The 15392-nt window shown below is 35.9% G+C and overlaps 1 protein-coding gene and 2 pseudogenes across 1 annotated transcript; all 3 read right to left on the bottom strand.

The window, feature by feature from the left end:
• Window positions 1-2348: 2348 nt before the first annotated feature.
• LOC147491631 (protein EXORDIUM-like 5) lies at window positions 2349-3628 on the bottom strand. Its single transcript, XM_086565121.1, has one exon. The coding sequence runs from the start codon at window positions 3517-3519 to the stop codon at window positions 2488-2490; it is 1032 nt and encodes a 343-aa protein (XP_086421247.1). The 5' UTR covers window positions 3520-3628; the 3' UTR covers window positions 2349-2487.
• A 2061-nt stretch (window positions 3629-5689) lies between these two features.
• On the bottom strand, window positions 5690-6775 carry LOC147491630 (ubiquitin receptor RAD23c pseudogene; annotated as a pseudogene).
• Window positions 6776-12313: 5538 nt separating this feature from the next.
• Window positions 12314-15392, bottom strand: part of LOC147491629 (beta-galactosidase-like) — a 31445-nt pseudogene continuing 28366 nt past the window's right edge.

Below are 15392 nucleotides of genomic sequence, written 5' to 3'. Positions count from 1 at the left end.
TATAAGAAAGCTGTTCAATTTATGATTGATAAGGAAACGCAACTGATTTTTCATTCCAGTTCAAGAATCAGCAAGTGATTCTATCTGCAGTTCCTGAGTCTTGACATAGCGACGAAGAAAACGAAAAAAAAATCAATCCGATATGAGCTGACTATATTGAAAGAGTTGAAACTGAACTTGTCCAATATTGTTGTTGGTAGTGTGCACTTGTCTAATTCCTTTGAAATTTGTGTCAAATTACAAATTATCACTAGCAATGGGACAGCAAATAATAAGAGACACCAATGAGTATTGAACGATCGTTCTCAAAAACTAAATTAAGCTACGTATGTACGGATAAATTCTTTAATAATGAAAGGAATGTGACTAAAAACAAGAAATAGATACTCGTACAGAAGTTCTGAAAACTACAGGTCAAATATAATTGTGTTATTTAGTACACTTATTATTAAGAACCCGTGATAAAGTTAAGTTAATGAACATCACATGCATGAGCAAACCAAGTTAAACAGTTAAACAGTTAAATGTTAGGAACAATAATGCCATTGAAACATTTGCTATGATTTCAAACGATATTTTTGCTATTTTTGCAGCATGCTTGGGCCTTTGGTATGACTTAAGGCCCCACCACCATACCAGGATATTTGTCAAGTTTGTCCATCAATTAAGCTGTCTGAAAACGTTGCTTGTACTGTGAATTGTCATATTGGCACCAAGTGTGTGCCCATCCAGCAAAGGCACACAATCATTCCAAAACCATAAATCAAAAAGGAGAAAATTGATTCCACCCTACATGAATGCACATAGCTGTAAAACACATTTAATAAAAGCAATCTAGAGTCCAAAGTTCAAAATCCAAAGTCCAAACTCAAAGCTTAATTGTATTCGTTCCCACTTGCTGTGAACATGCTCTACAAAAGCCTATACCAATTATCAACAAATTTTAACATGGGTTCAACTCTTTTTAATCGCCAGTGAACAACTTCTTTCTCCTCCACAATCCATGTACATGATGGAGCCACCAATTCAACCGTGTTGACTCTTAAAGTCTGTAGGGATGATAGTCATTTGGGCCCACGACCCACCCACAAACCAATCATAGTGGTCTAGGAATATTTGTTGGAATTTAATTATCATTGCTAGAAAATACTGTTAAATTTTGGCACTTGGAGTTGGAACTCTAGGTTGCCGAAAAAAAAAATGAAGAAAGAAATTGAAACTTCCTTCGTCATGTTGTTGAATTGGGGGGACAAAAGTCAATATTGTTCCAGAAAACATTACTGATAAAAAAATCTAGATAGTTGGTAACTTGGTATTGATGGTTCTGAATTCTGATATCATAGAGTTTTACTAGTGAGTTTTACCCTTTGACATTTTTTTTATGTTTCCCAGTGAACAGTATTGTACTGGTCTTACATTTTCTGGCACATGGACAATATATTTTGAAAAATCAGGAGTTCTAAATATAAATCTGGTGCCCTACATAGCTACATATCGGTGCCCTTGACTACACATTTAGCATTGTTTCAAAATTGTCTTTACAGATTCTTCGACATATCATTGATAGTACATGGAGTGTTTTTCTTAATCCCAACTTTTTTTCTTTTTGATAAAAATAATCCAAATTAAATTCATCCCAATAATAATAAAATCAGCAACTGAAGAAGCCAAAATAGTTCCTCTAAGGCTCTAACTAAATATCATAGTCGCTCATAAGTGTGGAATTTGAGCTAAACAAGCCGAAACTTTTACCACGCTTCAAGCTCGCTACCGCTAATTACACGAAGCTTTTAAATTGAGCGAGAGCTCGGCTCATATAATTAAAAACAAGTGAAATCGAGAAAGAGCTTAAACGAGCCAAGCCCAAGCCGAACTCCGAGCCCTCGGTTATTTTACACTATAAATATGCTATTTGAACTAAACGAGCCGAACTTTATCAAACTCATTTGTTACACGAGCTTTTATTTGAGCTCGAACTCGGTTCATATAGTAAACGAACGAACTCGAGCCGAACTTAAACGAGCCGAGCCCAAACGAGCTCCGAGCCCTCGGCTCAAATTCCACCCATAGTCGCTCATAGTCAAACACGGATCTGCTAAAAGCCTAAAACACGCTCTACATCACCTATAACGTGTACTAACGTGTTTTAGACATTCAAATTTTAGACGGATCCAAGACCAAGAACCAACTAATGTGCTCAATGCCCAATCATAAATAAAGAGATAGTGATATCTGGATTCTGGTTTTTCTGGAGCAGTTGTTTTGCATTGCAAGTTTGCAACTATCTTTGGTGTGGCAAATTGACAACAAAACTAAATTCAAACCATAAGAAGCAAGTACCCAAAATATGCGTAAAATGAATGACTCATAATATGATTAGAAATCAAAATAAGCCTACAAATTCTGTTATTATTATGTACACTATAACAAAAAATAAAAATAAAAACAAAAATAATCTCTCGAGCAGAGAGAATGATCAGGCGTAATTTAATCCAAGGCATTGGGACCAGCACAAGCTTTCATAATTGGACTCCAAATCCATTGTACCAAAAATTTCCTACTCCTCCTTCCATTCAAATTAAATGTCCTTCCTACTCTATCTTTCATAACTTGTCCAATGTACCCACCACCACCACCCGTCCCATATAAGCCTTCACATAAATCACCAATTTCAGTTGGAGCAGTTGGATCTTCACCAGCATACCAAGCATTAACCAAAGGATTTGACGCAAGTTCAGCTAATTCATGAGCAATAACACTAATCATACCATCAACACCGACATCACCATTTGGTGGGGTCAATGCACCTGGCCCACCTTTACCCATATACCCAGGTACAGCAAATGGGTATGCACATACTTCTGGGCATTGCTTGCCTGAATTACCAACCCATGCATATGGTAACGTATAGCCCACTAACGATGGAAATGTAAAATAATGAAACCCACACACGGCCCGACAGAAGTCTTGCATGGTTACATCACTAGATGTTAAAATGAGGTAAATCCCATTTTTATGATTAACCGGAAATGGTGCGGACTTAACTGCATTTGCAATTACTTGCTGAATAGTCAACCTTGTTAAATGAGTACCTTGCGAGTATAAATGATCCACATATTCACCAGCTATCAACACAGATCTCGATACATTCGAATTTGTTTGATCAGCATAGAGTGATACAGTACTCCACCAGTCAGACACAGATGGTGAGACAGCTTCACGATGGTTGGCTGAGATTGAGAGTAGGAAATCTTTGATGACGAGTTTTTGTTGTGGGGCCCATTTACCATACCAAATTATGTTTATGTTTATAGGGGATGATAGAACTGGGCCCATGTGGTAACGGAGATGGACTAAGTCTGATGAACCTTCAAATTTGTTTGAGGTAGTGAACACTCTTGCTGGGAGTTTTGGGTTGTAGTGCTGTGGATGGATGTTTAGAGTTTGTTGGGCCGTACTAGAAAATGAAGTGGTGAAGTGAAGAGTTATGAGGACGAGGAAAAGTGGGGTGATTGACATTTTTAATGAAAGGTGAGCCGGTGATGAGAGAGAGGAGAGCTTTGAGGGTGTTTATAAAGGAGAAGAAGAGAAGGTAATGTGCTGGAGACAGCTGCCCTGTCGGTACTCGACCTCAACCAAATGAATTACATGCACCAGGATGCTGTATAGCTCTATACTTTAAGTCTTAAACACATACAAAAAATAAAATGGAAAATTCCCCCTTAAAATATATCGATATATGTTTTGATTCCAAAACAATTAGATCTTTCATCTTTGTCGACATCAATACACTTTTTTTTTTTATGGTTTTCCACATGAATATTTAGTTTAATGATAATGTGTGTGTTAAGCTTTAATGCAACTCTCTATATGTTTAATACTTTAATTATAGGGTGATTTTGGACACACTTATAAAAACACTCTTTTACTCCATAATTAACTTAAGTTTTTGTCATATCCCAATAACTACCTCAATCTAATAATATCTCCCAAATTAATTTGAAATATTTTCAATAAGAATAAAATAATTTAAAAAAAATAACAACACGTTTTTGGGTACTCGTTTATTTGATTGAAAAAAAAAATCAAGAACATTTTTTTTTTATTAATACGAAGAAGAAGAAGATCAACACATTCTTTTTTAGTTCCAAGTCAAGAACGTAGAGTATCTAAGATTTAGTATGTATGGAGTCCCACGATGTATGAATGACTTATTTTGTTTTTGGTACATCTAATAAAAAAAATTGTAATTTAGAATTCTAAATGTGTCTAAAATTATTTTATTTATTTATTTTAAAGTTTGAGTACAAGAGAGTTTTTATGGGTGTGTCCAAAGATCACCCTAATCATATTCACCAATTTTCTTTTGTTAATTAAGTATCCTCATCTATCTATCTAACTGTAATCTAACCGTTTGAAAAAAATGATTGTAATAAAAACTCATTAAATCAGGAATATATCGTGATATATCTCAATTGATACGTGTCTAAAGTTTGAGAACTATTATTGTGTAGATATAATGGAAATGGACCACATGAATGAGGCTCTTACCTCTGTCTCCCTCTGCCTTCTGTTTCATCTGGAAAAGTGGGAATCATATTTTAGTGCACATTCATTGACAAAGATACCCCTTCATTTTGAATCAATGACTTAGTTCACTCAAAGTATAGATTTCAAACGCAGTCACTTTATTATGAAAAAGAGTGAAACTGTGGAAGACCACACGTTTACCTATTATTATTCACCATTTCTGATGGTTGCATTTAGCAAAGATTTTCTTGTTTCCACATTTGCAGAAGAGATGTCACACTAGTTCTGTGCAAAGGACATTCTTATTACGAAAAGATCACCTGTATAAGTCCTAATAAAAATTAAAGGGTCCGAAATTGAATCTGGCAAAAAAAGACACTGGCAATCTACCAAGGATCAACGATCAAGTAATTGGGCTCAAACCATCAAATTGGATCTGGTTCTAATTTTCTACCAAGGATCAATGCATTGGTGTTCAAATTTAAGTCCTCTTGAACCAATCAACCGCCCTCCGTCATGCATGCCAGCTGATCTGCTTGACGCACTCGTAAACTCATTTTAAGTCTTCATAATATTAATATCCAATATGCTATCAATTGAATCAATGCTATCAATTGAATTAGCAATTTTATTGGCTTGGTGGATGAGTGGATCTATACGATGTTCATAAACACTACAAAATGTTAGGTATTATTCGTTCAATTATTTTTCTTGTTTTTATTCCCTTTGGTCTATTCAAAATGCCACCTAGCATTGCAAGGTTCTTTCTGTTATGGTATATGGAACTTTGAAATCTTGAATTATTAACGTCTTAAAATTCAATGCAGAATTGCAGATTATGTTAAGTACTAATCTCGTTAAAATTTTAGGTTGTTATTCTAGAGGAAGATTGCTAAGGTCAGTGTCTGGTGCATATCATGTATTCATGTAGCAACTAGCATCACACCTTGATTGACCGCCGGCACATACACTTATGAATTATGATAAAGTGAAATAGAAGGAGAATACACTTATGAATTATGATAAAGTGAAATAGAAGGAGAATACATAATGCCAATTCCATCAAGGGATGCATTATATACACTAGCAAGATGCACGTGCTCTGCACCCGATGTCAAACAGCAAGTACACGACAGAAAAAAAGATGGAAAACAAAGAAAAAAGGGCAACTATGGTTTCACATAACATCATTCCTCAAACTCATTGATGTGATCGAGAAGATTATTTGCTGCCAACTCTTCGTTCTTATTGCACGCAAAGAACACCTCAAGTACAATAGCACGGTTGAAGCCCATTGCCTCTAAATGTTCAATGGCTTCATGCTCCTCCGTTGTGACAGTTACAGACTGCGCAAGCTGTCCGCCTGTCCTAGTGCATTGCCTTCCACTCCTCCTTCAATAGGTTCATTGATTATGCGGAGAAAGTCAGCCTGATGCTCTTGAATAAGCCTCATTAGGTTTGGGTTATGTTTTCCTAGCTCTTGAAGCATGGGCTGCAAGATTTGGGGATTAGCTTGCACCATAGTTCGCAGAGCTTGAAACTGTTGACTATATATTGCGTAGAAATTCCAAGGTACCTGCACCAGCAGCATTAGAACCCACATTCGGAAGGCCCCGAGGGAAAAGATCTAAAGGATTTGCATTGGGACCACCGATTGGGACCCGTTGGTCTTTTAATGGAGCCCGAGCGAGAGTAGCGATGGTTTGTGTTGGAATCTCTTGTGTATTTCTAAATACTAGTGTGTGTGTGCAAAGTGGAGGAGATGAACAAATGGTATTCTCGCCACTTTAGTGCATAGCGATAGTCCCACATTGGTTATCCACCACATCGGGTAGGGTTCGGCCCGGGCTTGGGCTTACTTTGGTTTGACCAATAGCCTAAACTTGTTTTGCCTTTTTCTTGAAGCAAAGAAAGTTTCAGGGATCCCAGGAGTTGGTCTCTCTTTCTCCTAACCTCTATAAATAGGATTTGTGAGTCCATAGAGAAAAGAGACTTGATCGAAAACTCAACTCGGAGAAACGTAAAACTCAAACCCGGTCCTTTTCTTCTTCTTTCTTCTTCGTCACGAGAGAGTTATATTGTCGTTCTAGAGGGTAGTCCGTTTCTAGTGCAAAGTCGCTACTTGTTAACCATTGAATCTCTGACCCATTGCCTTTACTCACCATTGGAAGGGGGAAAATCTTTCCTTAAGACGCGACTTAATCCGCCCTGGTTTATTTCCAGATTCTTCACCTTGTTTCTTCATTGCTCTTGTTCATTCGTTCTACTTTTTAGTTCTTTGTGATCATACAACTATTCTAACAATCTTAAGGAAAGAGTTTTGTAGTAGAACAAAGGAGAGTGCTTGAATCGACAATCAAAAGATAAGTCTTTTACTTTGAGTTATTGTTTGTGTTATTGGGTTATGACTTTAGAAATTTTCTAATAATTTCGTTTTTGATAGGGGAAACCAATTAAAGATTGAATATTTATTGATCTTTTGTGGTTTATCAAACCCTATATGGTTGTAGACTTTTCTCCTACGTTTGTGGGAGTCAAATATGAGATTTCTATCAAGAAAAACGTCAAAGTTCGTCTTTTTTTTTAGCTGCGTCACTGTTCACGGAAACTGCTATAACTTTCATCTCAGAGCTCGGTTTTGCAATCCGCTTCTTGTGTTGGATAGCTGATTCAAAGAGCTTTCCAGTGGTATAAGGCTTGATACCCAATTCGTCCTGAGCTGGTTCAGAATTACAGTTCTTTTGAACTGTTTTTTTCTAGAAGGAGGAAAATATGGTAATCCGATTTTTCAATCGGTTAGGTATCGTATTCTTTCACTCATTGCAATTCTTTTGGTTTGATTATATGGTGATATTCTTGCCTTGAGTTGCATGCTAGCTTTTCTTAGGAGAAAAATCCCTAAGCTTAAACTTCTTTAATAACCTAGTCAACAAATTATACGTGTTTATCACTAAGATATTAATTGGTTTGACTAGAAGTAGTTTGATATTATTTTCTTTGTACATATGTAGATGTATGTAGATGGTCTAAGAGTGACCTTAAGATAGTTAATATCAACCACTCTCAAATCTTAGATAGTAATTATAATGTATTCAATGCATAAATTGCTTACCTTTATTGAGTGAACGTGTTGTTAGACGATGGGTATAATTGTACTGTTATGAAAATACATGTTAGATGAAGTAACTTGTAGCATATATCCAATATAGCATATGTTAAAGTTGTGTAGCATGCTAGTTTTGGATATTAATCATCGTGGATGGATTTAATTTAAACTTGATAATAGTTTATTGGTAAAATTTTCTAGTTGAAGACATTAATGGGTTGAGCCATTAGATGTTGTGGTAGTACTTGAGGTCTTGTTAATAGGGTATCCTATCTTGCTTGAGCTCATGTAAAAAGAGGAGGTGAAGTCCTCAGTTGTTTTGCATATTCAGTGGCTAGATTTGCTTAAATATCGTATACTTTTTGTTGTGAGGGGTACAGTTAAAGTTTACTTTTCCGAACCTATGATATGATATTTACCATGTTTGGCATGAATGCATTATTTAACATTGACATGAAGTTTAACCATGTCATATATTATTAAGTAATGAGTATCGTTGTCTCACGAGGGAAACAATATGGGAAACAATCATATCCTCCTAAACCTAATTTAGTCAAGGAGATGTAAGGTTATGGATTGTCTTCTTAGACAATATCCTCCATGACATTATTTTACAAAAGAGATGTAACGCCATGTGGATTGTCTTATTAGGCATTATCCTCCCATGACTATGGATAAATAGCTAAGGTGATGTACAAGTGCGTGGATTGTCTCCCTATGATAGTTGGAATGTTGAATGATGAAAAGAAGGATGATAATGATATTATCTCGGGTAAAACCCTTTTCATCTGATTCTTCTATTCTTTAAGATTCATTAGAATCTTTTGTAGATTTCCTTTCATATAGATAACATGAACATAATATGACTATGTTTATATGATCCAGAATCATAGACTTGAGTAAAATATATTCTTGTCATAAGAGTGCATTTTATTGTTGTTGTTTCTTTTAGTGTTTGTAGCGGTATAATGTGTTTTGCATGAAAGTTTGATTAGGTTGAGTAACTATTGAACTGTGGGGGGTGGTGACCCATATGCATAACACTGTTTTACCATAGTTCATCTCACAAGATAATTGGAAAGACAAACTACAAAGTATGGAAAGGTCTTGGGCCTATCCAAAAATGCTTCAAAATGTGGGGGTGTCTTGCCAAGGCTATCAGTGAATGAATCTAAAAGAAGTCTTTTGAGACCTAGAATTATCTAGTAGATATTCATTGGTGAAACTCATAATAGTGATGTTTGTTTTCGGTTGTCATGAGTGATAACAATTTTGTAGATACCACACTATTATTGAATGTCTTATATGCTAATTTTATTTGAGGTTGTGCTTTCGATTTGGCATAGAGTGGTTGAATGTTCATAATGAACTGCATAAGATAATCCCATTATTTCTGCACAAAGAAATTTGGAAGACTATCAATGAGTATTTCCACCATTCACGGTGATGATGTTTATATGTTTTTTGAGGAAGATTCATTAACCTATAAGGAAGTTGTAAATTCATGAAGTGTCCTTTTTGAAGGATACAACTCCTCTAAACCGGACTCTTGATTTATTAGGGGATCTATAGGTTGAATTGGATCTTCAAAAGAAAACTAAAACGTGATAGTTGTATTGCAACATACAATGCTAATAATAATAGCCAAGGGTTTTCAATCGGAGACAAGATTTATACTATTTTGAAACCTTGCTCATATAACTAGAATTTCTTCTACAGAAATTCTAAAGACTCTAGTTGAGTAGTTGTCTTACCGGTGATGAAATTTGAAGGTATACAATTTAGTTAAATCTTTGTATGAGTTGATTCAAGCGCCTATAAATGGCATGAGCAATTCAACAACATATTAGTGTCATATGGATGTCAAAGCACCGTTGTTGATAAAAAATGTGTACTTTCTTTAGAGCAAAGCAAGACATATGTGTTAATCTCTCTTTGTTTAGATGATTTAATATCATGAGTGCTAGCATTGAGAATGTGTATGAGACAGAGAAATTCCTATTTGAAACACATCATAAACCGTCATTGAAAATGATAGTTTATTATGTTGTTAAACTCATTTCTGTAACTGCTATATTCAGTTGTCAAGATGTTGACGTTTGAATATGGTTGAAGGCCACAGCGTACCTTAAACCGGATGGTATAGGGGAATTTCGGGCACTACAGAATTGAATGACTGGTGAATATAGGAATTAAAACTCATGTTGGTCTCATTATATTGTTATAGCACTTAGTAGAAATATTTTTCATTGAAAAGTATGGATATTATGATAGTAAGCATGTGTTAACACCTTTTGTGGCAAATATCCATCTTATGAAAAATAATCTCATTGTGTTTTCTCATACTAAATAAGTCAATATCATTGGTAGCCAATTGTACTTGATGGATAATGTATGTGAGACATGACATTGCCTACATTAATGACATCTTGGTGATAACCCATTGTGTCCTTATAAGGAACTTTGATGTATATTGTCGATTATCCAAGTACTATAAGCGAGCCATTGATTATGGACTGATATTTAGTAGATTTCCATCATTGTTAGAAGGGTAATATGTTATAAACCGGATCCATGTAATGTTTATGTGTTTACCTTTGGTGGAAATTGAGTGTCTTGGATATCATCCAAGCTAATCGCCTTTAGAAAAGGCATGTGATGATCTTGAGTGGGTTAGCAACCTCTTGGCAAATCTTCCCATTGGCTCTAAAACATATAAATGTGTATATATGCTTTGCAACCGTCTCATTGCAATAGCTAAGACATGTTATCTTATGTGCAATGGGAAAAGAATACATGTAAGTTGAGATATAACTTAATCAAGCAACTGCTAGAGATTATGTTAGGTTGGACTTAGTTTGGCCACATGTCTAACTTACTTCTTTGGAGGCAAGTGGTTATCGTCGAGGGATGGGACTTTTGCTTTAGATAGAGGCGACAACGTAAACCCCACCTATGTGATTGGAGATCCCATGAAGTAGGTTCAAAGGGAAAAACAAGTCACCTCGTTGCTCACCGGTATGCTATTGTCTTTCTTTGAGGCGTCCCACCCTATGACTAGATAACATTATTGTATACTTTGTATAACTTGAATAGCAATGAGAAAAGGATGAGTTATTTTACTCTTAATGGAATCCATAGTCCATTATTTTTATGAGATAGTGTATTTTAACCGCTATGTACACTTGATGGATATCCACCTCGTGAATGTAGAACTATCGGTTCTTATGAGTATTCAGGCAAGTACTCTAGAGCATTCACATAACAAATAAAAGGCCAAAAAGCGTAACAATGAGAGCAAATAATGAAAGAGCAATGTGGGTGCATGTCCTCTATTTTACTACAAGGGGAATGTTGGTTCAAAGATTTTTAATCCACCACTTTCAATGTATTATAAGACATGTTACCCTATGACCGTTCAAGCCCGTAAAGCACCCGATATCTTATGCATTGTTTTTCGATTCTCTCTCGGCATTTCGTTAACCCATTTCTTTTGTAATATCCTATTCCAAAATAGTGGGGACTATTAGTATTTTGAAATAGTGGGGGATTGTTGGAATCTCTTGTGTATTTCTAAATACTAGTGTGTGTGTGCAAAGTGGAGGAGATGAACAAATGGTATTCTCGCCACTTTAGTGCATAGCGATAGTCCCACATTGGTTATCCACCACATCGGGTAGGGTTCGGGCTGGGCTTGGGCTTCTTGTTGTGTGGGTAGTGGTTTGACCAATAGCCTAAAACTTGTTTTGCCTTTTTCTTGAGCAAAGTTTGAGTGTTCTATTAGGAGTTGGTCTCTCTTTCTCCTAACCTCTATAAATAGGACCGTGAGTCCATAGAAAAAGAGACTTGATCGAAACTCAACTCGGAGAAACAAAAACTCAAACCCGATCCTTTTCTTCTTCTCTTCTTCCGTAATTCTAGAGGGTAGTGCGTTTCTAGTGCAAAGTCGGGCTCTTGTTAACCATTGAATCCTGTGAGGAAGACGCCATGTTGCCTTTACGCACCATTGGAAGGGGCGAAATCTTTCCTTAAGAACTGACTAATCCGCGCCTTGGTTATTTCCGATTCATCTTTGTCCTTGTTTCTTCATTGCTCTTTGTTCCTTCCGTTCTACTTTAGTTCTTTGTGATCATACAACTATTCTAACAGTTTGCCCAGTTGCAGGAGGCCGGATTACAGGTGGGACGTCTGCTTGTTCAGGGATCCCAGAATATAAATACTCAATAGCTCTCTTTGGGTTGTTGTAAGCTGCACGTAAAGCACACTCTACAATATCCCTATCCTAAGTCCCTCTGCCCATGTCAAGAATCTGCTGGATGGTCCCTTCACGGCTATTTCCTGCATAAGGCAACATTAACAATACAACATCTCACCATCCCATCATAAGGCATATATAGGTCTTGCAGGGAAAACAACAACTTCTTGGTTAAGTTTCAGGAATATCAACATTCTCGCTGAAAGAACTATCCCCGGCATGATATAGAATGAAGAAAGTGCGCATTATAACAGACTCATGCCCTTGATAAATATAAATGAACTCTCAAGTACGCCAACTTAATGATAACCTAATCTTAGAGATGGATCGCAAGAGATACACAACGGAACACTTCAACATTGCAATCTAAGTGATAAATTGTAGAAAAAATATATGTTAACTCGAAATCATATAGCATAGCTTTAATCAATTGTAGTTAATAAATTCCCTGACGCTCGCTCAAGTATAGGCTCCCTTTCAGACCCTAAAGTAGTCTTTGCCTTTTGAAATTCATCACTCCAAGCATGATACTTAGACTCTTCAAGTTCCTTGTAAGAGGGAGCCAATGTACGCAATCCAGCTTCTCCATATTCAGTTAAATGCCTATTCCTTTCCTCCTCATAAATTCTTCCACTTTTTGATGGCCGATCCAATATGATGCTGAGATATTGGAGCCATGGATCGTATATTTAGTACCTCCATGAAAATTTAGAAGCATATCCTTATGGTTACATTCCAAGGAAACAAAGTTGCATTGAAAGAAATCAATGAGAATTTATTGAGTAATCTTTTCTCCTGACATATTCCAACTCTTACTACTTGGCTTTACAACATCAAAAACGGAATTTAAAATTTTCATATAACTGAAATGAGTGGTCATGCACACAAATTTATATTTTAAAGATTCTAGTTAATGCTACAGTAACTGGGATCACCGGTTCATATAAAATAGGGCCTATGTCGAAGCAAATGACATTTTTCTAAAGGCAAGGTTAGGGGCTATGAAACCCCTACAATGCTGAAGCATATTGGAGTTAGTAGATCAATGTCTTTATAAAAAGTGTAGGATGGTCCTCATTATCACATAGCATAACTTCAATCCAGGTCCTTCAACATATAAATGTATAATATACACATGTATGAGTATTTAGAATCTTACATGCCTGCTCCTTTACACACGAGGAAAATGTGTCCGTCCTCATCCCGCACAATAATGACAGCCGCTTTTGTTCGCTACTCTACTCAACCCCATGGCTCCATTTAAGTTGGTAAGGCACTTGAAAACCACCCAAAAAAATGAGCATGGAATCCAAATTCAACCCCAAATGAAGACATAGTAAGTCACCGCTACTCTTGCTAACTAAGCTAGTAAAAAATATTCAACATTCCAAACTATGAGTTAACGAAAATGAAATAAACTAAAAATCAATTCAAAACCATAAAATTAAAATGATTGTGAGAGCAAATCATGAAATTTAGGAAGGGGGGGCAGGGGTTCAAAAGTATTGAAAAGAGGACATCTCCAGAGGGTCAGACTAGTTTGAATAGTGTCAAGTTTTAAGAAGGAAAATATAGAGATAGCAGCCAATCATAACAATGTTCTACAAACACGAGCAATACATATTAGAATCGAAAAGTCTTTAGCAACACACAAAATGAACCGAAAATTGTGAACACAATGAACTCATCGTGCAGAGGTGCGTGTGTATTTCTCAAAGAAGTGAAGGTCTCTCAACTTGGCTCATTGTGTTCAAACAAATTAAGTTCTCATTCATGGAACTCACCTGCTACAGTTGGAATTAGTCTCATTCATGGTGAAATCCTGCAATAGAAATAGTGGAAAAGAAAAGTTATCAAATTAGAGTTACAAAAGATTGATCAAAAGAATAACAATAATCAAAAGAAGAAATTAGTTAATAATTTAAAAGAATATATTATAGGACGATTAACTTGTGAAACAATAGAAAACCAAAAAGTGTAAATACAATCCAATAATCGAAAGTCATCTTAGGGGTAGCCTTCACACCTAGGAGTTATGCGAGACACTAAATGCACCGAAATACTTCATATTGATGAACCCCTCAATTAAATACAATTTATGAGCTTCTTAAATTGTAAAAAAAATAGTTACAAGAACTTAAATAGTAGTTCACACAAACCCATACATGTATTGAAATTCATTTTCTTGCTAATTGTAGAAGAACATGGCATCCTTACAGGTGAGAACACCACTATTAGGCATGCATGATCAGATGAAGAGCAATCTCCATACCAAGCTCCTCTCCTAAAAAAGAAATAGAAAAGTCACACCCCAAAAAACATAACATTGAAATCATCAACAGTGTGCCTAGGTTACAATTTGCCTTTTAATAGAGCATTTTTAATTGAATCATAAGAAATTACAACATTCAATAATCTTAACACCTCAACGGTGTAAGTTACATATCAAACTGTGTTGCTAGAACCAATGTGACTTCTTGTAACATTTAAGATGAATTCATTAATTTAAGAATTTTTTTACATAAATAACTATACAAAATACATTCTCAGCAGTACCAAACATCACCCTAGAAGTCTGCAGCTCGCGACGGTGGAGCACAGAAGATGACATAGAGAAACTTCTTAAAATTATTCACTTCCTACCAATGATGGACTGATCCTATCCTTAAGCACTTCTTCATGGTGATATGTAGTGACAGTCTGCCCAACAATTTGGCAATGCAACCTGGAAGTTCCTTTAACCACAAATAGAAAAAATTCTCAATCTAAAGTTCCAAACTATTCATGTAAAGCTCAATGTTGATGCATGATATGTTACAACTTAATCAACAATTTTAGCCGACAACTACTTGCACACACGCGCACGAAATCAAGTTGGCGCAATGATTTAGTCTAGATAACCTGCTTGTCATCCTAATAACAACAGAACCTTCCCTTATGCTAGAGAAAAGAAATTTGGGGTTTGTACAACAATCCCTTACCCTCTACTCAAAAACCCCTCCTATCATATATCATCAACTCATAAAAAAACGAACGAAGAACAACAAAACCAATAAATTGTAAGGTAGTGAAGGTAACATAAACATTTGAATGCCAAAACCCAAGCATAATTTATGTTGGTTAAAACATTTGAGGTAGACCACATGCACAACCAAAATATTTCAATGTCGGCCTAGCCATAAATAATAAGCATTCCAGGAAACTTTTCTAAGCGTTATGCTACACCAAATAATAAGCAGTGGGGTGGGTTTTTGTTCGTAGCACACACCCAATAAATCTTTTTCATATTCAATATATAAGTTTCACGACTCTTTTTGCTCTACTCATCCCTTATTTGTAGAGAACTTATCAACTTGGTCTAAAGGATGTAAGAACTAAGAAGAACCACGAAAGATACGTTCAGGTTTATAGTAAGTAGAGTGAAATCTTAGTTAGAACAATACCTTGGGCTGAGCATGATAGGTCACATTTGAGTCATATGCATCATTGCAAATGACATAG

Source organism: Coptis chinensis, chromosome 6 (assembly GCF_015680905.1).
Source record: "Coptis chinensis isolate HL-2020 chromosome 6, ASM1568090v1, whole genome shotgun sequence".
Taxonomy (NCBI): Eukaryota; Viridiplantae; Streptophyta; class Magnoliopsida; order Ranunculales; family Ranunculaceae; genus Coptis; species Coptis chinensis.
The sequence above is the reverse complement of the archived record's forward strand: the minus strand, read 5'-3'. Positions and strand labels throughout refer to the sequence as shown.